At 32.0% G+C, this 24,884-nt stretch overlaps 1 protein-coding gene across 1 annotated transcript; it reads right to left on the bottom strand.

The window, feature by feature from the left end:
- Window positions 1-1,655: 1,655 nt before the first annotated feature.
- LOC107456316 (uncharacterized) lies at window positions 1,656-20,097 on the bottom strand. The gene is made up of 4 exons (XM_016074159.4): window positions 19,941-20,097; window positions 6,245-9,613; window positions 2,101-2,403; window positions 1,656-1,785 (listed from the first exon to the last, which is right to left on the bottom strand). Exons 1-3 carry the CDS (start codon window positions 19,956-19,958, stop codon window positions 2,137-2,139), a joined length of 3,654 nt encoding a protein of 1,217 aa, XP_015929645.3. The 5' UTR covers window positions 19,959-20,097; the 3' UTR covers window positions 1,656-1,785; window positions 2,101-2,136.
- Between the last annotated feature and the right edge of the window lie 4,787 nt (window positions 20,098-24,884).

Here is a 24,884-nt window from a genome sequence, read left to right as displayed (position 1 = left end):
CAATAGAACACGTTCTTTCAATTTAGCTTTCAACAAAACAAACACCACTCAAATTCGAAAGATTCCACAAGCATGCTATGATACTATCCAAAAAATAACAAACTGTGATATTTCACACACTTATAGTCAAATAGGGAATAACACTCAGAACAAGGCAAACCTTACATTTTATTTAAGTTGTAGTGGCGTAAATAACATCACCGTGGGGAGGGGGTACGATCCACAAATAATACACTATATTGTGTGTGTGTGTTTTTTTTAATCAGAAATTTTGAACTGCGCATTAAATTTTTTGACGCGCTAAATTTAAATCATTATAGTTTTTCGTTCGCTTTTTTCCGGTGTTTATCTCTTTTGAAGTGATAACCGTGAGTTTTCGGATTGCAAGATGTTTTTTAAAATCCTGATCTTTTTAATTAGATATAAGGCTCGCAACTTTCTTATCGTGTGTATAATAATCATTTTTGACGTACTTTATTTTTGAGGATTTAATCTCTAATCTAAGATTTTTTTTTTTAATCACTCTTTCAGCAGTTGTTGATAGGTTTTTTCATAGGGTTTCGAAAATCCTGATATTATTCAGGTATTATAATGGCTTGCGATTTTCGTATTAGACATTTTAATAATTACTTTTGTCCATGTTTTTTTTTGAGTTGACACTATTTGATTTCACTTTTTAAAAAAAATAACTCTATTTTTTTTAAACAATATTATTACAAAATTCGAATGAGAGTTTTAAACTTTTTACTGTTTTTGAGCTTTATTTCTAACTGTTGGTAGTTAAAAAATATGCTTAAAAAAATATTTTAAAATCTAACATACATAAAATCTCTTATAACTCACGAACTATAAATGTCCTTATGTTAAAAATGTACTGAACTTAATCTCAACTGAATGTTGAAGCTTATTTTGAGCTATAATGTGTTTGTTTCATTTTAAATAATTTTAGATGCCATACAATTTTCTTAATTAAAATATTTAATTTGCATTTATGTTGCTCAAAAAATATATTTATCGTTTTTATTTTTTTACTTTCATTCAAGAACATTACAGTTAATTTATTTTAAAATATACTTTTTCTATTATGTGATGCGATAAAAAACATCTCTTTTTCCCCATGTTTATATGTTTTCGATAAATTCATTTTTTTATTATTTATTTATTTTTTATTTTTTTTTGTTAAAAAGGAAAAAAAAAAAGTATCAGTTTGGTTTTCTTCAGTTTTGAATGAATGTAATATTTAAAAGAATTTAATTTTATGCATGTATATTACTAAGTTAACTGATTAAAGAAAACAATGAATTAAAACTAATAGGAAAAGAATTATAATTATTTAAAAAATTTAATTTATGCATAATTTTTACTAAGTTGAGTGATAAAAAGAACTGTGTCAAAAACACTGACGTTTACTTAAGTGTTTTAGACATAGTGTTTGATTGTATTGAAATAATATAAATTATATGATATAAATTAAAATAAAATGATGAATTAAAAATTTCGGAAAAAAAAATGCCTCAACATATCTAGATACTGGAACATGTAGCCCTTTTTTCAAAATGGTTGTGCACCCTACCATACGAATTTACTATATGAATTATGCATTAACCAGGATCAGAATCTGTTCTTGACTGATCACAAAGTTAAACTCAACAAGCTAGACATTAACATCTTTATTTGATACAAAACACAACATAAACTCATGAGATAACATTTAATAAATATCTAAACAATGTGCGTAATCAAACAATGCTTGATGAGCAACCTCTTACCATCACAACTTTTTACCTAGAATCGAAAAAAAAAAATTATTTTTCAATACACACTATAAACAATGCTTAAAATAATGTAAAGAAAAATAGGATTTTTGAAAAATGTTTTATGTCGAAACATTACACCATAGAGTACATTTTAGTCGTCTTAAAATAAAAATTCATCGGCCTATTGCAATTTTCATACTGCTATTATTAAAAAAGTAAATGATTTTTTTTTTCTGCCAGAGACTGTCATTTACACTGCAAAAAAGAGTTATGTTAAAAGTGTAGGAGATTTTAGACTTAATTTCCAATAACCTTTATTCCATGGTGCTAGAATGATTCTTACCTTTGTGCATATGAGACTAGTATAAATAGTATAATTCTAATATATTGGTTCACTATGAACTTCAAAATGGACATCAGCTGGATCTGAATTGCTTGTGCCTGGTTCATTTGTCTTTATGTTGGATACTTTGAAACCCTCCTTACCAGCCTGGTACTCCACATGCCTGTAGATTCCGTGATGGTCCTTATATCCGTATCGACCTGTCAGCATACCACCCTCATCCATTTTCTCTTCTCTGTATTGGTTGGCTCCATCATCATCTTTTACTTCATATTTAAATTCATACGGCATAGCTTTGGATTCCTGCAATACACACGTTATTTCAATTGAAAAGAGAGAATTAAATCAATGAAATAGACATTTGCCCAATTCTTATCCTTTACCATAGTTACGGCAATTCTCTCTACCCTCTCCAGTATATTCCGACTTTTTGCGGAAACGTACCGCCGTGGAGAAAATAAACAGTTGCCTTAACCATGGTAATGGAGACGTGGTGGCGCAGGGGATGGAGCTTTCCAATGAGGTGAACCGGGTTCGAATCCCGCACCCGACTCGCACCGATCACAGTGCGGACGTAAAATATCGTCAGTGGTAGAGGGATCATGGGTCAGAGTCCCCTTGCAGTTGGGCTAACCGTGGATGATTTTCGTTGTTTTCCTCTCCATGTTAAGCAAATTCGGGTTAGTTTCATCAAAAAATCCTCTGTGAAGGCAAATTTCTCCCACTACTTGATCCAGAAGTTCCCTTGTCTTCTGGATTGGGTTTTAAATGACAAGGCTACGGAGTTGATCATGAGTAGTCGTAAACGCAAAGTGGGTCGGCTGTTCTACGACGGTTAACAAAAACTTAAGAAGAAAAGGAAACATAGGCAACGGAGTAGGAATTGAGAAGTGAGATAACCTTGAGACGATTATTATATTAACAAAGAGTATAGTACGAGTATCTGCCTACTTATTTTTACCACTTATAATTTTAACACAATTTATGCTAAATAGGTTAAAAAAATTTTTCTTTCTAATGCATAAATATGTGTATCAATCAGGGCCGTAGCGAATGATTGATTTGGGAGGGGGGGCAAAATGCAAATCTGCCTCAAATTCGCTTTAAACCAAACTAATGGTCAATTAAAAAAAGCACTGAGATATTTAGTTTTTTTTTTATTTCGTTAGTATTTTTTATAATTTGTTTTAAATGATTATTGATAATAAAAAAATTCTGATTTCAAACTCCCGAGTTTTACCTTGTTAATCATTTAAAAGCTTTGAGCATTTCGGCGTAAAAATAATGCATCAATATGCAACACTAAGCCAAAAAAATTTTTATTTTTTAGTTAAAAAGTACTTAGTATTTCCGGGTCTGCGGTAAGGATTTTAAATTATTAGCCGAACATTAAAAGTATTCGCCAATTTTCGAACGTCTTTGCCAATTGCAAATCGCAACAGCATTTGCATTACATGGAAAGGAAAACCACGAACTGTTACCCACGGTTAGACTGGCGGCAAGGGGATTCTAGCCCATGATTATATTTTACGTCAGCACTGTGGTCACTGCAAGCCGGGTGCGGAACTCAAATCGACCCATCAATGCTGAGATTCGAACCCAATTCACTTCATTGGAAAGCGAGCGCTCTATCCCCGGAGCCACCCTGACTCATGCTACAATGATTATTCAAATAAAATAAAAAATAATTAAATAAATTAACTACTTCCTTAGCTGCATATGGACTTATTTCTCTTTCAAAAATTACTGCTCATGGGAGAGAATCTTCGGAAGGCAAGGGCATGCACACATAGAGTGGCCAAATTATTATGACCACCTGACAGTTTTATGCAAAATGAGCTATTGCGTCACAGTGAGGCCACGATAGAGGGCGAGATAGCTACAAAAAGTGAATGCAATGCAAGTGAACCATCAGTTGCACTGTGTTACGAGCGGAGCTATGGACGAAAAACGTGACTGAACTGAATTTGACAGCTGGATGATCGAAGCGTCGGTATCAGCAAAGCGGCTGCTCTTTGGAAGTGTTCGAGAGAAGCAGTTATTAATGTGGACTACCGAGCAGAAAACCGGGTCTGAACGCTAGGCTTGTGGTCGTTACAGGCTACTGAATGCTCGAGCTGAAAGGAGACTTGCCAGAGTTGTCCAGTCCAACAGTAGAGCAACAGAAGGTGCAACTGCGAACATCTCTAAACAGATTTTAAGGAACGAGGCTAAATGTTTGTCTGTTATCTACTTCCGAAATGATTTTTTCTGAGGTTCATAGTTGGAAACACTTGTTCACAAATATAAGATGAAGTAAACATAGCACTGATTTTCTGAGCATGAGATATTAAATTTGGGAAACTAGCTTTTGGTAATGATTTGTAAAACTCAGACCTTGGCATATTTAGAAACAACTGCTTCAGATGACGCCAATCTGCGGCTATTCTATAAAGAGCTTCTGTTTTCAACATTTCACTAATTGAAGCTGTCTGTGCTAGCTATTTCCTTCAATTTATGTTTTGTAGAACAAAAATAGAGAAAGAAAAAATGTCATCAGTGCTTTGTTAAAAGAGAATGAACTGAACAAAAATAGCTTTAAACAAAGTAGATACGAAAATGCTTTATATTAGCCACGGATCGGCAAGTTATTCTATACGCGGGCCTGATTAAACCTTCCGATGGGCCACAGTTGGCCCATTCCTGGTATGGGCTATGGGCCGACGTCCTATTCGAAAGCCTCTGCTGTCAGCCTTGAACAAGAGCAGACGTCTCCAATTTGCAAAGGAGCATAAGGATTAGACAGTAGATGACAGGAAAAGGGTCATGTGTTCTGAGGAATCACCTTTTCAATTATACCATGCAGACGGCTGGGTTCGGATATTGCGAAAACAGCACGAAAGCATGGACCCCAAATGCATTTCCACAACACTTCAAGCTAGTGGGGGCAATGTTATGGTTTGCGGGATGTTTTCTTGGCATTGCTTGGGTCCTTTGATTCCTGTGGCACAGCATCTGAATACCCCAGGGTATTTAGGTGTTATTGCAGATCAAGTACGTCTTGTTATGTTAATGCTGTACCCTGACGGGTATGGATACTTTCAGCAATACAATGCTACTTGTCATACAGCTCGTATCGCCATCAGAAGGTTCGAAGAGCATGACGGAGACTTTACCATGCTTTGTTGGCCCACACAATCACCAGATCTCAATCCAATTGAGAATTTGTGGGATAAGATCAAAAAGACAGGCTGCTGGATTCATTGCCATCCAATCTGACGGAATTGAACTTGCACTTCATCAGATATGGGATCAAATTCCAACTTCCACGTACCTACATCTTCTAGAATCTACGCCAAGTAGAATTCGAGCAGTATTACGAGATAAAGGTTGTCCAATACTGTATTGAGGGGGTGGTCATAATAATTTAGTCACTCAGTGTATACGAATATTATAGCTTGTAATTTGTATCCATTACTTTAGTTATTATAAGCAATAATTGTAGAAAATTTCGTAAACCTAGTTTTATTTATGGAAATATCAACTTGTTCTTTTAGTAAAAAAAAAAAAATCATTTTTTCATATAATTGTAAAAATATTCAATAAAATTTAACATAATTTTTTGAATAATTTTTAATCATTAACAAAAGTATTTTAAAATTTAAAAAAAGAAAGAAAAAGATTTCGTCAAAAATTGTACTAGATATGAGCTTTTAAAGTAATCCTTTTAATATTGCGTCGGTGTTGAAAACATTGAAATTTTTTTTCTTCATAAATTTGTTTTAATTCATATTTGGTAACTTAATATCCGATTTGAATTTCTCGAAAAGTTAAAAAGTATAAATACACACATAATTTTTTTGAACCAGCACTTTGGGATGTAAAACTGGTATTATTTTCTTATAATTATTGGTGAAATATTTACTTTTGATAACATTTCCATCAGATATTTTTGAAACACTCTGTACATATTGATTGACCGTCACGTGAAAAACTCCAAGAGGAAGCCTTTGAGAAAAACGCACTTTATTTCTAGGTAAGGTTTGAAAAATGCGTGACTATATTAACAGCAATGGATTGTTTTTAGTGCCCGAATATACTTCCTAAAAACTAATTACGAAAAAAATTATTTTGCTTCTAGTTTTTTACTTGTGCTAATACCTACCTTGTACTCATTATTTCTTGAGTTGTGAGTTGCAGGATTACCGAATCCACTTGACCCGTATCCACTTGATTTCTCTGGATACTTTCCTTCTCCCAACAGTGCTTCATAAGATAGTTCTGCTTGAGGTTGTTGGCTAATGAGATGAGGTTCTGCATTTTTGGAAGAGCTTTTTGACCAATGACCAAGTGTTTGCTCTTTTTCAAGTGGAAATTCTTTTTGTTCTATGATGGGGACATCTGATTGAACTGGAAAGTCTGGAATAGTCTTCATAAGATCTTTAGAAATTCCCCCTTTTACTCCAGATGCATGTCTAGGTTCACTTAACTGGAAGTGGGGTCTGCTGATTTTATCAGAACCACCCTTAATTCCACTGTATGCTCCGATTCGGGGGTACTTTGGTTGATTGGGTTTGTGACTTTTCGTGTTTGGTGATCTTTCAAAAGCTTGATAGTGATCATGAATTTGGTCAGTTTTTGAAAAAGGACTGTTTTCACTGTTCGTATTATGTTTCCCAGAGTGTGTTACCAAGTGCGGTTGCTTCGGGTGGTTAAGATTGTTCGTTTTTATAGAAGATTTGACTTTTTGTTTGTTTTCTTCAAAAACAGGGAGTGATTTTTTTGTATGATGTGCATATAATTGTTCACCTGGAGTGCTCAAAGTCTTATGATGGTCACTGAAACCTTTGATTCCTGCAGGTTGTGTTTTGTAACCAAGAACCGTTATTTCTCCTATGCCTTGTGCGTTCTCTTTTTTGTATTTATCATGGTTGCCACTTTCATTTTCATTGTAAAAGTACCCATCGTTTGCTTTGTGGCTTGGAAATATAATTTTGTGATGTTCATTATTTGAATATTCATTAAGAGTCTTCTTGTTAGCTCCAAACACATCGCTGTGGCTTGGAGAAAATACTCCAGAGCCCGTAGTTTTGTGTTGAGCTCCCGAATTGTAGTGTACTTGATCTCGTTTACTAGAGCCATAGCTATGTTTTTTATCATGATTGAGTGAATGATAATCAGGCCTATAGTTTTTCTCGTCAACTCCCTTAGAGACGTCTACTTGAGCTATTCTATCATAGCCAGTATTTTTTTGCATATTATGTTTTCTATTTTGCCCATATTGATCTCCACCTGAACGCGTTTCTTGTAAATCTGAAGTATGCGATGCAGTGACATAGCTGTTTGCTAAATCAGAATTATGAACTTTGGAATGCAAGCCGAAATTTCCTCCATAACTGTTTGAATGTTTATTTAAATGATCATGAGCCCTAGATGTATGATGTAAATTTCTGTTTCTGGAATTATGAGCTTGTGAATTCACAACAGAATTACTTCTAGATCCATGTCTGTTTAATCCAGACGTATAATGTAAATTATTTCCAGAGTTATGAACTTTTGATATTGTAGAATGGAGACCAGAATTTCTTTCATTACCGTAATTATGTTTATTCAAATGTTCGTGACCGAATCCGGATGTATGATATTTATTATGTGAATGCAAGTTACTATTTTCTAAGTTTTGAACTTGTGAATTTACGGATTGAAAACCAGAATTACTACGATGATTCAAATGATTTTTATCATATCCGGTTTTATGGTGATTTCCGGAGCTTTGAACTTGTGAATTGGCAGAGCGCAGTCCAGAGCCTCTTTCGTATCCGTGATTATGTCCACCGTATCCAGAAGTATGATGTAAATGACTATTCCCAGAATTTTGAACTTGTGAAGAATGCTGACCAGAATTACTGCCATAACCGTATTTATGTTTATTCAAATGATTTTGACCAATTCCAGATGTATGATGTAAATGACTATTTCCTGAATTTTGAACTTGTGAATTGGCTGAGTGCAGACCAGAACCTCTTTCGTATCCGGAATTATGCCCCCCATATCCAGTTGTATGATGTCTATTCCCAGAATTTTGAACTTGTGAAGAATCGAGACCGGAATTGCTGCCATAACCATGATTTAGTTTATTCAAATGCTCTTGACCAAAAACAGATCTGTGATGCAAATTACTATTTTCAGAGCTTCGAACTTGTGAATTTAAAAAATGTTGACCAGAATTACTACCATGACCATAATTATGTTTGCTCAAATGGTTTTCACTGAATCCTGATGTGTGTTGCAAGTTATTTCCAAAACTTTGAAATTGAGAATTTTCGGAATGCAAACCAGAATCTTTTTCATAACCGTAATTGTGTTTATTCAAATGATCTTCACTGAACAGAGCTGCATGATGCAAATTACTATTTCCAGAGCTTTTAATGTGTGAGTTTGCAGAATGTAAACCAGAGCCACTACCATAACCATAATTATGTTTGCTAAAATTATTATTATTGAGTCGTGATGCACGATGTAAATTATTGCCGTAGTTTTGAGAATGAATTCCGGAATGATAGTTATCTTTGCTCCGATGATCTTGGTCATATTTGGATGCATGATGCAAATTACTATGTCCAAGATTCATTACGCCATAATGTCTGTTATGTGCATCTTCAGTTTTTTGATTTCCTAGGCTACTATGACTTTCAGCTTGATCTGCCTTCTGTAAATGGGATTGAAATAAATTGTCATTTTTATAATTGCGATGATCAGAATTATCTTGTGTTTGAACTAAACCTGATAGGTCTTTTTCGTCTTCTTTTTTAACATAACTTTCTTCACCATTTTTATTACTATTAAATTGAAAAGTATGGTCCCGATTTTTAAGATTTATTTCGCTGCTCGTGTCGAAATTTTTGAATTCAGGTATTTTATCATTCTTATGAGTTTCTCGATATACTAAAAGTTGTTCGTCACCTTCGCTGGTAGAGCTTTTATCATTTTTTCCGTAAGCATTTGAACGTGTTTGTCCCTTTGATGCTTGCTCGAAAGGATTTGGATATTTGGGTCTTTTAGGATACTTTCTCCTGGTTTTTAGTCTGTATTTGTTGGAACCTAGATTACCATCGTGACCTCCATGTAACTTACTGTCCTCAAAACTTCTCTTGGGGTGTTCTTCTCCAGTTTCTCTCTGATCTTCTGAAGTTTCTATCCAGTGACCTTTCGAATTATGACTTCCTTTCTTGCCAGAATATCCTGTATCTGCTTTAGCATGTTTCCCGTAAGCCTCATGGTCTCTCTCAGTATTTTCTTGAGGAATTCGATCTCCATAGTTGAGAGGAAGTTGTTTCGTTGCCTCATGCGGAGGTCCTCTTCCATGATTCCAATCAAAATCTTCAACGGTTTTTTGTTCTTCGGGTTCCTCATTATATTCGACCGAGACCTGTCCTTGCTGTAGGGGGGCATTTAACTCTTCGGCATCAGAGGATGGCAGAGGTGGGCGTCCTCCGGCTTGAGCAGCGCCCAATAAAGTCACCAACAGGATTACCTTTTAAAAATAAATCATTAGCCAAGATTAGAATAGTTTTGATATATTTTAAGTTACGTATGAAGTAAGACAATATTTTAAGTTATGAAATAAGACATAAAAACGTACTTTTTCTAAATAAACATAAATTTTCTTTCGACGGATTCAGATTTCTGACTCCCAATATATAGGGGGGGTAGCCACAATGTGGGAAATAGGGTCCCCATAGATTGGTCAAGAGAGTGATCCAAAGTTTGGACTTCTTTAATTATACTTTTTGCTTATTTCCCCATATCTCGTGAGCTTTTAAAATTTTTTTGCATAGAATAATAAAATTCGTTTATCCAAAGACAGTTCCATGCAAAAAACAAAAAAAAAAGGTTTTAGTAAATATTTATTATTTTATTTCATAATAGTCGAAAAAAATTCAAATAGTAAGGTATGCAATTTTTTAAATCACTTGAAAGTATGTAACTAAAGTATGTCATCAAAAGTATAAAATTGCACGTGGCAAAATATAAAATTTGAGCGAAATCCGTTGAATAGTTCCTGAAAAATCGAATTTTAAAAATAGGACTTCTTTAAAATTGGATTTTTTAGGAATTATTCGACCGATTTCACTCAAATTTTGTATTTTGCCATGCAAATTTACATATTTTGAAATAATAAAAAAAATGCATACCTGACAATTCCACATTTTTCGACTATTGTTTAATAAAATAATTTTTACTAAAATTTCTTTTTTTAGCATTAAGTTATCTTTGGATAAACGAATTTTATAATTGTGTGGAAACCGTTTTAAATTCGCCTAAAAAGTTCTCGAGATATAGTGACCAATGAAAAAAAATAAAATAAACATTAAAGGGTCCAAACTTTGTATAGCCTGATCTCTTAACCAAACTATGGGGACTGTATTTCCCAGATTGCGGCTACCCCCCATGTTTTGGGGATCAGAAATCCGAATCCATCGAAAAAAAAGTATGTTTATTCAGATAAAGTACGTTTTTGTGTCTGAATTCGTAACTTTAAATATAGTTTGCCCTAATTAATTAGCATATTTGAGGTTAGCCCCTCGAACCATTAAAATAGAGTCCTAGAACGTAAAGATCCAATCATTAGACCAAAAGTTATTTAAGGTGGTCAATTTTTTAGGCGCACTGTACATTTGTTTTAAAGTGACGACCAGGGGCGTTCTCTGGTTCAGGTCAAAATTACGATTTGTGGATGTATGAATGGGTCCGTCTATAAACTGGTGCGGCGGAAGTCAAATTCTTGGTCATAGATGGAGCCACTAGAAAAAAAGAACAATCTCCCCCCCCTTGCCTTAATGACCTAAGACAACAACAACAGTAACAAGATGTAAAAATGTGCAATAGCGTTTTTTTTTTTATAAAGAGGAATTATATTTTTCTTTGCCATCCTGTATATTATGTTTGTCCAATAAAAATTGATTCCGACCTACATAATAACTTTGTACGAACATAGCAAAGAATTTAGATAATTTTAATTTTCTTACATTAATAAGTAACTAGTGAACTATTTTTTAAATTTTTTTACCCATAAATTTACTTTAATTCACATGTAGTTTAGATAAAAAGAATTTTAATAACTTTAATAATAACTTTGAACGAACCTAGCAAAGGATTTAGATAATGTTAATTTTTTTATATTAATAAGTAACTAGTGAACTACTTTTTACATTTTTTTACGCATAAATTTATTTTAATTCAATTTTTTTAAAGAAAAAGTATTTGAAAAAAGAATTTTATAATATAACTACTTAAAGATAACTAAGTTTTATAATATAGCTAAAAATTGATAATTAAACTTGAATATTTTAAAGACACTGAAATGACCTGTATAGGTTACCTACACAGCTGTAACGGAGCACAGTTGGTCCCAAGGAATGTCCGGACACGACGCACGGACACATATTAGTGTACACAACAAAACTGCCCTTACTTAAAAAACAGCCCTCGTGCATAAAAAAAAAAAAAAAAGAAATATTATGCCACTCAGAATTGTTATTTCTAAACATTACATTAGTTTAAAACATCAAATACAATGCCTATTGTGTAAAAATGTTACAATTGAAATCTATAATTTATCTTACCATTGAGAAAATGTGTGGTTTATTAAATCCTTTGTTAAAAAAATGGCTTTCTTTTTCGCACCTTAAAGAGCTACGATATCATATTGAACTGAATTACATCGAAATAAATTACAGGTACTACTCTATCGATCAAACATGGCACTAAAACTCAAAAGATTGCTCGATTAACCATGATTCGCCCCATCCTTACATATGCCACACCAGTTTTGACAAATATAACACAAACTCTGTTGAACAAAATAATACTCTATCAAACTGAAATGCTAAAATGGATAAGAAAAGCCAAATGGTTCACAAGAAGTTATACAATACACTTCAAAATAGATGCAATAGACAAACACATAGCTAAATTAAATTCTAAATTCCACCAAATACGAATACAAAAGCCACCTCTTGCTCTGCAGCAAATGTCAATTAAATATTTCTATATGGAAATTCAACTGAAGTCATGAGACCAATAGCAGCATACTATAGCAATGATATCAATAGCATATACATAATCTCATTTTCACCATACTAGATTAGTTCAAGTCATGCCTCATATTTTTACATTATCTGCATATAAGTACACAGTCACAATTCAATAATTCACATAAATACTTCATTTGCATTCCACCACCTCATCGAAACACCACAAAGTTCAAGTTAAAGATGAATGGCTGTCTGAGGGGCCCATATATTTAATACAGTTCAGTTCAGAGATCAAATACAACAATAATATCGAGATATCTGCAATAATAGTTAATATATAAATTTTAAAATTAAAATTTGAATGCGATTCTAGAAATCCATAATTTATGTAATCGTTAGCTCAACAAAAAAAATGCGTTCTTATTATTATTTCTTAAAGAAATGAAATTAATCGGGATACTTTTTATGTAATTGTATTCTAGTAGTGTATAGTGTGGTGCGTGTAAGCGTGCTTCGTAGGCAAATCGTGGCATTCGCTTATGACAAGATTCAGAAGCCCATTAGGATCGACACCCACACGCGTGACGTCACTTATAGACATCCAATTAAATATGATTTGAAAACTGATTCAGCTTGCTAATAAAACAAGCCTAATTGCTGTAACATAGCAACCCCCGCCAAGCACAACCACGTGATTAGGCACAATCCTGGGATGCATGTATCCAATTGTCAGGATTTTAATACGTTTCCTTGCCCGGGATTCGAACCCAGAATCTTTGTGATGAAAGGGGTAGGGGTGTATGAGGGTTTAATAAAACATAATGGAAAAAAATATTGAACATTTCAAATGAGATATTAAATGAACATTTTTTATATTTTATTTTATAACCGTTGTAGAACAGCTGACCGAATTTTCAGTTTACGACTACCAATGTTCAACTCCGTATTCTTATTTATTTTGAACCTAATCCAGAAGACAAGGGAAATCCTGGATCAAGTATTGGGTGAAATTTGCCTTCGTGGTGAACTTTTGGGTGGAATTAACCCGCTTTTGCGTTACAGGGAGAGAAAGACCACGTCAACCTTCCACGGCTAGCCTGATTGCAAGGGGACTCTTAGCAGAGTTCAAGATTGTTTATTAAGTATACAAAACAACGTTTACATTTCTCAAAAAGGAAGACCAGTTGCCTTTATCGACTACTCCTATCTAAATCCGAAGAAAAATCATATCAACGTTGAATCATAATATTGCGGTTTTTCTGAAACCTTAATGAGGTATTTAGTTGATTTAATTGAGGTATTTAGTTCAATTTAAACCATAGTATAGTATCGCGTAATAAAGTTTAAGAAGTTAAATAATATGGTTGAAATAGCCATCATATTTACTTACATCATTTGAGCGTTATCATGGTTCAAAGTATTTAGAAATTTTTAACAATGTGGAGAAACATTGGTTTTATGATCCCCCCCTTAAATCCTCTATTCTTTTTCATTACTTTAACAGACAATTTTTGACTCGAAGTTCAGAAAATTTTAATTTTGTGACTGAAACTTATCATTTGATATTTTTTTTATCAAAAGTATCATAAAAATCTAACAATTGAAATTTGTAAAAAAAATGTGCGAGTATATATATATATATATATATATATATATATATATATATATATATATATATATATATATATATATATATATATATATATATATATATATATATATGTTACTGTGAATAACCGAAATTGGTGGTTGTTGACTTCCACCGGTGAATGTGACAATCACATAATAGCTTTGGTAAATGTCCGAAATATATACTTGGTCTAGTTAAATATCACTGTCCGCTGTACATTTGTCTGGTATGCCCTACTCCAATGTTTTCTTTCTAAGATTCAGTACCGCTGCCAGGTATACATTTGCCCGGTATGTCCTACATCAATGTTTTCTTAAGATTAAGTGCCACTGCCCGGTATGCATTTAACCGGTATTTTTTCGGGCATTCATTAAAGCGACTATGTGTTTGTTGACATTCACCGGTGAAAGTCGACATTTTCTTGATTTCGGTAATTCACAGATGTATATTTATATAAGAAGATGAAAAAAAAAAAAAAAAAAAACGAGGAAAGTTTTTGAAGATCTCGAGGAAAGTTATTTTTTACACAGATTTAAAGTTTTATAAAGATTGCGATCGTGTTGCACATACAAAGTGCTCTAGCAGCACTGCCGGCAGGGACTGATCAAGACAAATTCAGGCCCAAGGCCCACCAAATTTTCCGGGCCCCTTACGAAATATTTTGAAATTAAGTTTCTGAAGAATAGTCCTAACAATAAAAAAGAATCTATTGAGCTGCATGATTCAGGAGAAACATTCCAAAAAATTTTGAAAGCAAACAATTGAGGATCATTTTTCTAAGATAAAGTTCTCGCATCTATATATTAAAGCAAAATATAAAACAACAAAACAATGTTTTGTCAAAATAAAAATAGTTTGGTGACCACAAACAATTGAAAATCAGTGATTTATGCTAAAAGTCACTGATTAGTAGAATTATTTTTCATTGTAAGCTGTAATTATTTTTTTTATTTAGTACTTAAACCAACACAAAGCTAGCCGACTTTTCATTAGATTTAACAATAATTTCAGCATGTATGCTAAGATATTAAGGTTATTAATTATAATTTTTATTAAAAATATGCACGCAAAAAATATGCAAAAGGAGCCAAAATACTATTCCCATATAGCTCTCATAGAAAATTAAAAACACATTTAAATAATAATTTATTTAAAGATATCACTTTTAAAAAATTAAAATTCATATTCAGCGCATTCACTTAGGCCGTTGACGTCAAAACTGCACCCATTAAAATTCAGCTGTACTTTCGAATTTGATTAGTGCAATGTTTACACGAGTTTGGTTTATCACAATATAAAAAAAATTTGAAGAAGAAAAAAAAAAGTGAATTTTTTGAGAAAAACTTTTTTTTCTCAGTATTTAAAAAAAAAGTAATATTGAGGACTTTTTACTAATTTTTGAGGCCCCCAGAAAGTGTGGGCCCTAGGCCCGTGCCTATTGGGCCTAGGCGATAATCAGGCCCTGACTGCCGGTCGATTAGCCGCTCTCGCCGCAGGTGAAGCACTCGGATTGTGAGTTCGATCCTGGTAGTCGCATAAACCATCGGCGTGTAAGCGCAGTTAGGGACGCATCTACCATGGCTGAAAGTCCTCTCATTGGTGGTGGTGTGGAAGTTGGAAGAGAGGGGTACCAGCTGAGGCATTGCTTATGTCGTTTTACCGAGGTCAAAATTACGTGGCATTCCACCATTGGGGGATATGATACCCGGTTCTGGATATGAAATATAATTTTATTTGAGCGTTTAGTATTATTTAGGCGGGACCTTGAAATACAAAATTCTCAACTTCAATGAGCCACTTATAAAATATACAAAAATAAAATTTGAGTAAAAATAATATGTCAAGTTTTTTGTTTTAAGATATAAAATTGTAAAAAGAAGAAGAAAAAACGCGTCTCTTTTTCAATTATAAAGGCAAAAATGTGGAATTTTAAGTAAGTCATTTTCCGAGAGACTGAGCCAAAATGTTTTAGTATGAGGAGCCTCGCAAAGTCTAGTAACGGTTCTGATCAGAACAGACTCAGGAAGAAGATATGCAAATTAGGAAAAAACGTTTAAAGTACCCAAATATTTTTGGAGACCAAATTTTTATATTTTTAGTTTAGAATTTTTTAATATTGATTTATGTAATAAATCATGCACTAAACCGTGGTAAAAACAAATCAAAACTTAAAACATTTTCTTTTTCAAATGGGAGGAAGGAAAATTCGAAAAAAAAACGAAAAGTATTAAAAGTTTCTTTAACTAAAATTCATTTCCATAACATCGCAGGTATTTCGCAGGCAAGTAAAACATTAGCTAGAAAAATAAAAAAAACGGAAAATTTCTTCCTATTTTTCACATAAGAAAGTAGAAAAATCTGTTCTCATTTCCATTTTATTTTAAATCTTTATTTTTTAGCGGTTTTTTTTTTCTATTAAAATGTATATTTTCCTCTTAAGCTAAGGTGGGAAAAAAAATCTGCAGATCTGCAGCTCCCGCTATCGTGCTAGAAGATTTTTGCTATTTGTAAAATAAATCGTAACGTTAGGGAAGGGCAATACAATAGACGTAACATTTATTAAAAAAAAAAAAAAAAATTACAGCTAATATTGCATTGCACTTAGCAAAAATAATGAAAAATACTAAAAGTTGTTGTTTTAATAGGGTAATAAAATTAAAAAAAGTTTGATAAGTGAGTGCGTACTTTATTTATCTACATAACTTGTGGAGAACATTTACAAAAACGGACAAATAAATTATAAGGTATGACAATAGAGACCAGAAGAAATTACGAGAAAACACGTTTTGAGATTATGTGCAATACAAAATGATCGAGTATGTAGCGTCCTATAAATAGATGTTTTTATTTTTTAATTTTGCTCTAATTGAGGTAGAAACAAAATTCAAATGGTGTTGAGGAGAAAAAAATGATTTTTTTTCTCATTTTATGCAAAGATCTTAAGTTTTATGATTTTGATACCTTACGCTTGAACAAAAGCTTTAAAATATATTAATATTTTGCTGAAATTGAACTGGGTTTAACGCGAACAGATGAGCCTTAGTAGCTCAGGGGATGGAAAACTCACCTCCCAATGAGGTGACCCGGGTTCAAATCCAAGCGATGGCTGGTCGATACGAATTTCACGTCCAGCTCGCATCGACCGGATTATGGGTTAGTCCCCCTTTTCGTCAGGCTAACGGTGAGAGGTTTTTATGGTTTTACTCTCAATTGTAACACAAATGCTGGTTAGTTCCAGCAAAAAATTCTCCTAAAGGACAAATTTCTCCCAATTGTTGATCCGCGAGCGTCATTGTCTTCTGGCTTAGGTTCAAAATTACGAAACTATAGAGGTGAACATTGGTAGTCATTAACTCAAAATTAGGTCGGCTGTTCAACAACGGTTATAGAAATAAAATAGTTCAAATGCTTAAAGAATAAGTAAACTGTTTTAATAATTACCATCTTGAAGGTATTTTCCCACTTAAATGAAAACTGTTAAAATCAACGAATTCCAAGTTTTAACAAATTTTTATACGTTAAAACAATGCAGTATTTGGGAACTTAATCTTAAATTTGCAAATTAATTTGAGGAGACGATATTTAAGTTACGTACTTTCTTTGATAATTTTTATTTAAAGTATTTGGATTTTTGACCCTCAAAATATAGATTCGCGATCTGTAAAATAGGTCCCTAAAGTTTAGGCAAGAAAGTTAGGGCTCTGTAATTTCAGTTTTACTTTTTGTGTATTTTGTGCATTATTGTTGGAGCTAATGATATATAACAATATAATAACACTACGTATGAGGGTGCAAGAAGGCAATTGCAACAAGAACGAACAGTAATAAACAAATAAAAAGAGGACAAATCGGGACTGCCAAAAAAGATAGCTCTTTCTAAATCTAGCAACCATATCACCCTTTGTAACAATACATCTCTAAATAACGAAAGCAAATTTTCACTTCAAACTAACCCGAACTACTTAATATCACTAATGTCCTGTGAAATACAACAAATTTGAGTTCAGAAATAACATTTTTTTTTATTGAAAGCAAAATTTTCTGTTTGAAAATGGATGGTGTTTTCAGAAGAAATGTAAACAATAACAATCTCGATAATTTTGTTTTCAATAAAAGAAATGAATTAGATAATTTCTGAGCTCAAATCCTGCCGTATTTCATAAGATATTAATGTTATTATCTGGTGAGTTTGAAGTGAAAATTTGTTTCAGTTATTTAGAGATATATTGTTAAAAAAGGTGACATGGTTGCTAGATTTTGAATAACTCGCTTTTTTGGCAGTCTTGATACGGCCTCTTTCCATAAGTTTATTACTGTTTGTTCTTGTTGCAAGCTGTGCACCATCTTACGTTAGTGTTAGCACTTTTAGCAATGTAAACAGAAGTATTGTTAATATTGTAAACACAAGTAATAAGTAATCAAATACATTGTTTGCAAGAATCTCAAAACACAATGATGCCAAATGGCTTTAAGATAAACAGTAACCCGGAAATTTAGGCGATACCGAGCTTGCAACGTTCCCTAGTGTAGAAAACACCATCCATATAGCGTTGCATAATAAGCTGTAGTAAGCAGCTGTATACTTTGCAACCGGAAGAAGAGTAGTTCAAGAGCTCGGGATTGTTCTTGTTTACATTTACATTGAAAACACCATGCATATGCAAAATAAATTAAATTCTAATCAAAATTTTATTTTTTACGCTTGTGCAACTGTCTATTTTTATTTTTATTTTTATTTTTAAAAAAGAGAAGTTTTACAATCTTACATAATTTTTACTGTGAATTCCTTGGCTCATTATGTTACATCAAAATGACCGAGAAGTCACCATGTGAGGATGGTTGCACTTTCATTTATACCCACACCCTGTCCTACGGGTGCAGTTCCTACCCAATCAACCATTCCATTTTACCGTGTGGTATTTACACTATATTTACAGCTATTCACAAAGACTTAGAATAGACTTTGATTCTTTTAATTTACTGTATGGTTAAGGTTTCTTTTTTGTATGAACTACACGTTTAAAGTCTAGTCAGATTTTTGGAGAAACCAGGCATAGACTTAATTGTTGCTCGAATATCCATCTTCATGTTCACAAACTTCATTAGAATAGCTTCTGTCACAAGTTTGACGCACTTTCCCACAGGAAATGAGTGATTTAAAGCATTCCGAACATTGAATCTGTCTTCGGTACTACGAAAATTCTAAAATCCTTTTTTTTGTAATGATTTGCCCTGCTTTTAATTTTAATATTCTTCTTATATACAACTTAAGGAGTCAGTTGACAACAGTTAGCCATCTAGAATATGAAACGATTTGGATAAGTCTTCGGGACAATGCCCGAAAGGCATTGACTTTAAAATGTCTTACAGATATTACTGGTTGAGAGGAACTTGATGAGCTAATTTTGAATATCATTCTATAGAAGATGTTACTACTGTTTTTCGTAGTTTGTAGTGTAGTGAGTAGTGCGATACAAAAAAAAAAATCCGTAGTTTGTAGCAATTTCTGGCAACTACTTTTAACGTTAGTTTAATAATTTTTCAAATTGGATGTCTTCAAATCTTCACGGGTCAGTCAATGGATGCAATGAAAATGATCCTGTGACTGTAGCTGAGCGTTAAGTGAAATTACGTATTTGAAATCACGTATAACTAATATTGAAACTAGCCATTACGAAAATTAAATAATTAATCACTTTAATCACACTTTCACATGCGAATGCACAGTCGTGAAGCATGGATGTTATTTCAACAGAAGAGAACTTATTTTTGAGGTACCTTATTCCTTAGAGGAAATAAAAGAGTGTTAAGCACTTAACAAAATTTCAAGTATATTTGATAATTTCGCATATCTTAAATTAAATATTCGCTTTCGAAAAAGGCATAAAAAGTAGAAGGTTAAATGAAAAAAAAAATTTTTTTTTTTTGAATAACTGACTTATGTAAACATGAATAAATATTTTTTAATTATTCCCTAATATTTAATGTCAGACAATTTCTCATTCAAAACCACATAGCGTAAGTGTAAAATACGTTCTCCAGCAAAGTTCGCCACCTTAAAGTAGTGAAGTAGTTAATAAAATTCCAAAGTAGTTTATAGTCACTATATTTAAAAAAAAAAAAGTAGTTGTAGTAAGCTACGAAAATAATGTAGTTTTTCCGATCACTGGATGAGATGAAAGAAGAAAGCTTACCTTGCAAAAGAGTCTCATTGCAATGGTGGGTAATCCAGATGAAGATATTAGGGAAATGAACTTTCACTATTCTTTAACATTTGCTTTATATATGTCAATAAGGAAATCAGCTGATGGATGACCGCAAATTGCTTGAAGCCATATTTTCGACTAATCGAGAAAAAAATAACACCTCCGGTCTTCAGTTCGAATGGTAAATGCTAATTGATGATAATTGAGACAAACACGAGATTCAAAACGATGATCTCGAATCGAATTGTGAAATACTCAATATCTGGACCGATTTACCAGATTCGGGTCTCTTTGCTGGACAACGCATTTTGGGGGTATCTATCTATCTATCTATCTATATATATTATATATATATATATATATATATATATATATATATATATATATATATATATATATATATATATATATATATATATATATATATATATATATATATATATATATATATATATATATATATATATATATATATATATATATATATATATATATATATATATATATATATATATATATATACACAACAAAATAAATAAATACAAGAAAACACGAAGAAAGTTAAGAAAAACAATAAGTTTAATTTATTGCGCATAAGCTACAAGTAAACAGAACTCATTAGATAAGTTCAAAGTGAAGATAGAACAAAGGAAAATTATTGACATATGAAAATAAAAAGGGGGGGGGGGAATAATAATGAAAAAAAACTGATTTAAAAGAAAGAAAGAAAAAAAAAAGTGATGAATTTTTTTTTAAAAAACCGGAAAATAAAAGATATAATCTTTTCATCAGCCCACACTCTTATTTGCGGATATAATCGTGTGGACTGATGAAAAGATTACATCTTTTATTTTCCTTTTTTTTTTTTTTTTTTAAATTTCATCTCTTTTTTTTTTTAAAATCAGTTTGTTATTTTTTTTTTCATTATTATTTCTCCCCCCTTTTTGTTTCTTCATATATCTATAATTTTCCTTTGCTCTATCTTCATTTTGAATTATATATATACGAGGGTTGCTATTTATATTTCTGGCCTTGGCAACAGTAAGTGTTGCTAGGCGACCGCAGACGATTTTAATCGAAAGTTTGATATTTTTAAACATAAATTCAGCAGTCGATTTACCATTATAGCTTCATTTGTGTTGTTGACAGTAAATTGAAAAGTTCTTCTCTTTCAAAAAATGGAATTGAATCGTGAACATTTTCGTGCCATTATTTTTCATAACTTTCGACGTGGATTGTCAAGACAAGAGTGCTTCGATGAACTTAATTCTTTATTTAGCGATAAAGCGTCATCCTACAGCACTGTAAAAAATTGGTATAACGAATTTAATCGTGGTCGATGTTCGATCCAGGACGAATCCCGTGCAGGTCGTCCAAAATCCGTTGTTGTGCCAGAAAAAATCGATGCTGTGCGTGAACTGATAAAGCAAGATCGTCATGTGACATACCGCGAGATAGAGGCGTCTTTGGACATTAGTATGACTAGCATCAATAAAATATTGCATGAACATTTGAGCGTAAAAAAAATTTGCCCGCGTTGGATCCCGCATAATCTGACAAACGCTCAAGAGAAGGCTCGTGTTGATTGGTGCAAGGAAATGTTGGAAAAATACGTTCAAGGTACATCAAAGGCTGAGTATAACATCTACACAGGTGACGAATCATGGATCTATGCATATGAGCCGGAAACAAAACAGCAATCAACTGTATGGGTCTTCCAAGACGAGGCAAGCCAACAAAAGTTGTTCGAGGAAGAAGCACATCGAAACAAATGATTGCCTGTTTCTTCGGCATTAACGGTCATGTGACAACAGTGACGTTAGAGCAACGCAGGACGGTCAATTCTGAATGGTACACGACCATTTGTTTGCCAGAAGTCATCGGAGAAATTCGAAAAAAGCAGAAGAACAGGCGAATCATTCTTCATCATGACAATGCGAGCTCTCACACATCGACTCAAACAAAGGCATTTCTGACGGAGCGAAAGATCGAACTGATGGGTCATCCGCCGTACAGCCCTGATTTGGCACCCAATGACTTCTTCTTATTCCCACGCATCAAAAATAAATTAAGTGGACAACGATTTTCGACCCCCGAAGAAGCGGTTGATGCATTCAAAACGCATGTTTTGGAGTAACCTCAATCGGACTGGAAAAAGTGCTTTGAAAATTGGTTCAAACGCATGCAAAAGTGTATGGATCATCATGGAGAATATTTTGAAAAACAATAAAACCAATTTCGATCCTACATATTTGTTTTTTCATTATTAGGCCAGAAATATAAATAGCAACCCTCGTATATATATATATATATATATATATATATATATATATATATATATATATTATATATATATATATAGAGAGAGAGAGAGAGAGGGTGGGTGAAAGCAAGGAAAATAATAAAAAGAATATTAAAAAAAAATTATATCCGCAAATAGGAGCACTCCTTTTTGTAGATATAATCGTGTGAGCTACGAAAGAGATTATATCTTTTCGTTATTTTGTTTTCCGGCTTTGAATTTTTTTTTAAAAATATTTTGTTTAAAAATATTTTATTTTTCTTTCTTTTCATTAACCTTTATTATTATCCATATTTTCTCAATAATTTCTCATACATACATATATATATATATATATATATATGTCAGGTATATATGCCGAGTTACTTCAAACTACACCATAATGCGATGATGTTGGTTATCATCAACTAATTCAATTAACCATATGATCAATAACAATAACAATAATATTTATTCCTCAATAACAATATGAGTCACATAGACTCTAACCACTTAAGTTCGAACCACACAGGTTTCAGGTTTTACCTAAAAACAACCAGTTTCACTTAGAAACTACACATCAACTGACCATGGAGCTAGGAGTAAGTGGAGTAGACACTCCCATTAGCCCACTCCTTTTAAGGTGAAGCAACCGCGAGAGTTTTCCGCCATCTTACTTGCTGCGTCGTTGTGCGCTCATACATCTTTCTATTTCTAGTTAATCCATGCTTTTAAACGAAGCTTGGAGTGCGGTTTTGAAGGGTTCTTAATTTGATTTAAAGTGTCGAGTTTAGTCTTTTAAGTTAAATAACAGATCCATCCATCCAAGCTTTCTCCATTTTTTATTTAGCCGTTAGAATTTTCGTATTTCTAACTTTTAGAAAAAACATTTCAACTTGACAGAATTTTTGAAACAAATGGAATTCTTGGTAAAGTTAATATTAGGTCAAGTTCATTTAACAATCACTATGCACTTTTCAAAACAATTTCAAGAAGATAAAAAAGTTTATTATCTAGAAATTTAAAATTTATATTACTCTGATAGTTTTAATTCATAGGTCCATAAAGTCAGGTAACTAATTATTTTAAGAAAAGACAGGAAAAAAAATATTAGGTAGTTATGAATGTGTTGCATCCAAGGAGCTAACTCCAAGCTGAATATAGAAATAAATTGAATACCACAATATTTTTTTATTTTATTTAAACGACTTAAAACTCCTCATGCACCACAAAGTATAGCATGAGGCTTACAGTTGTAAGTAGAAAACACCACAATATTGAAAGATGTTTATTGTTAAAGAATGATTTCAGAAAGTGAAATACATAAATTTATACAAATTTCTCTTGCTAAAAATAAATCCATACATATGAAGATTTATACTTTGATAGTTTTATGAATACTTAAATAGGACATTTTTAATTGCCTACAAAGTAAATCAATTTAAAGAAAAATATGTCAAAATGTTTATTAAAAAAAAGGAAAAATATGTTACAGATTAATAAAATATTATCACAGTATGCTAGTGATTATTTAAAAAAAAAATTCTTAAACCAGAGCAAAGGCACATTGAAAAATCTAGAAACAGATCCTTAAATATATACATATATTTTGTTTATAAATTGAATATAGCTGTTTTCAAAATTATTAAATTTGAAAGAAAAAAAATTAGCTTAGGGATTAGAAAATTCTATGCATTAAAAAAAAACAATAATAATATATATATATATACATTGAGAGAGAAACATGTTCAATGCTTTCAATGAAGCTATGTACATTTAATGTATACAACAAAAAGCAACTAACAATTTTCTTAGAGGGGTGCATTGAACTTTATAAATCCAGAAAAAGATTCTTAAATGTAGAGAAAAACACATTTAATGTTTTCAATGAAGGTATACAACAAAAACATTTAGAAAAAAAAAATACTTTAACTTGGAGAGTTTTTAAAACAAAAGTAGATGTATTTCATTTTACAATCGCTATGTATTTATCAATACAACTTAAAAAATATAATTAAATTTATTAAGAATTGTAAAATTTCAACCACCCTGAGAGTTTTATAAGTTCAAACTTAAGAGTTCAAACTTACTAATTATTATACTAGTAAAGGTAGATTAACTTATTACGTTAAGAAAAATTAGAATTTAAAGAACAAGCTCTGAGCGGTTATGAATATGTCACATCCATAGAGCTAACTCATAGCTCAATATAGAAAATAAAATTGAATACCACAATATTGAAAGATGTTTCTTGTTAAAAAAAGAATTTCAGAAAGTGCAATACATAATTTATGTTCATTTCTCTTGCTAAAAATTAGTCTATACAAATCCATATTAATATACCTAAATAATTTACACTATTAAAATTTTATGAATACTTAAAATATGACATTTTTAATAGCTTACTAAGTAAATTAGTTTAAAAATTTTTTGTCAAAATATTTCTTAAAAACAAATAAAAATTAGAGATTGAGAAAATATTATCACAGTATTCTAGTGACTAACTCAAAATATCTTAGCCCTGAGAGCAATAAACAATTTCTTTAAAAAGGTTTAACTTCACAAATCCTTATATATATATATATATATATATATATATATATATATATATATATATATATATATATATATATATATATATATATATATAT

Source organism: Parasteatoda tepidariorum, chromosome 8, assembly GCF_982258835.1.
Source record: "Parasteatoda tepidariorum strain Cologne lab strain chromosome 8, Ptep-v5.0, whole genome shotgun sequence".
Taxonomy (NCBI): Eukaryota; Metazoa; Arthropoda; class Arachnida; order Araneae; family Theridiidae; genus Parasteatoda; species Parasteatoda tepidariorum.
The sequence above is the reverse complement of the archived record's forward strand: the minus strand, read 5'-3'. Positions and strand labels throughout refer to the sequence as shown.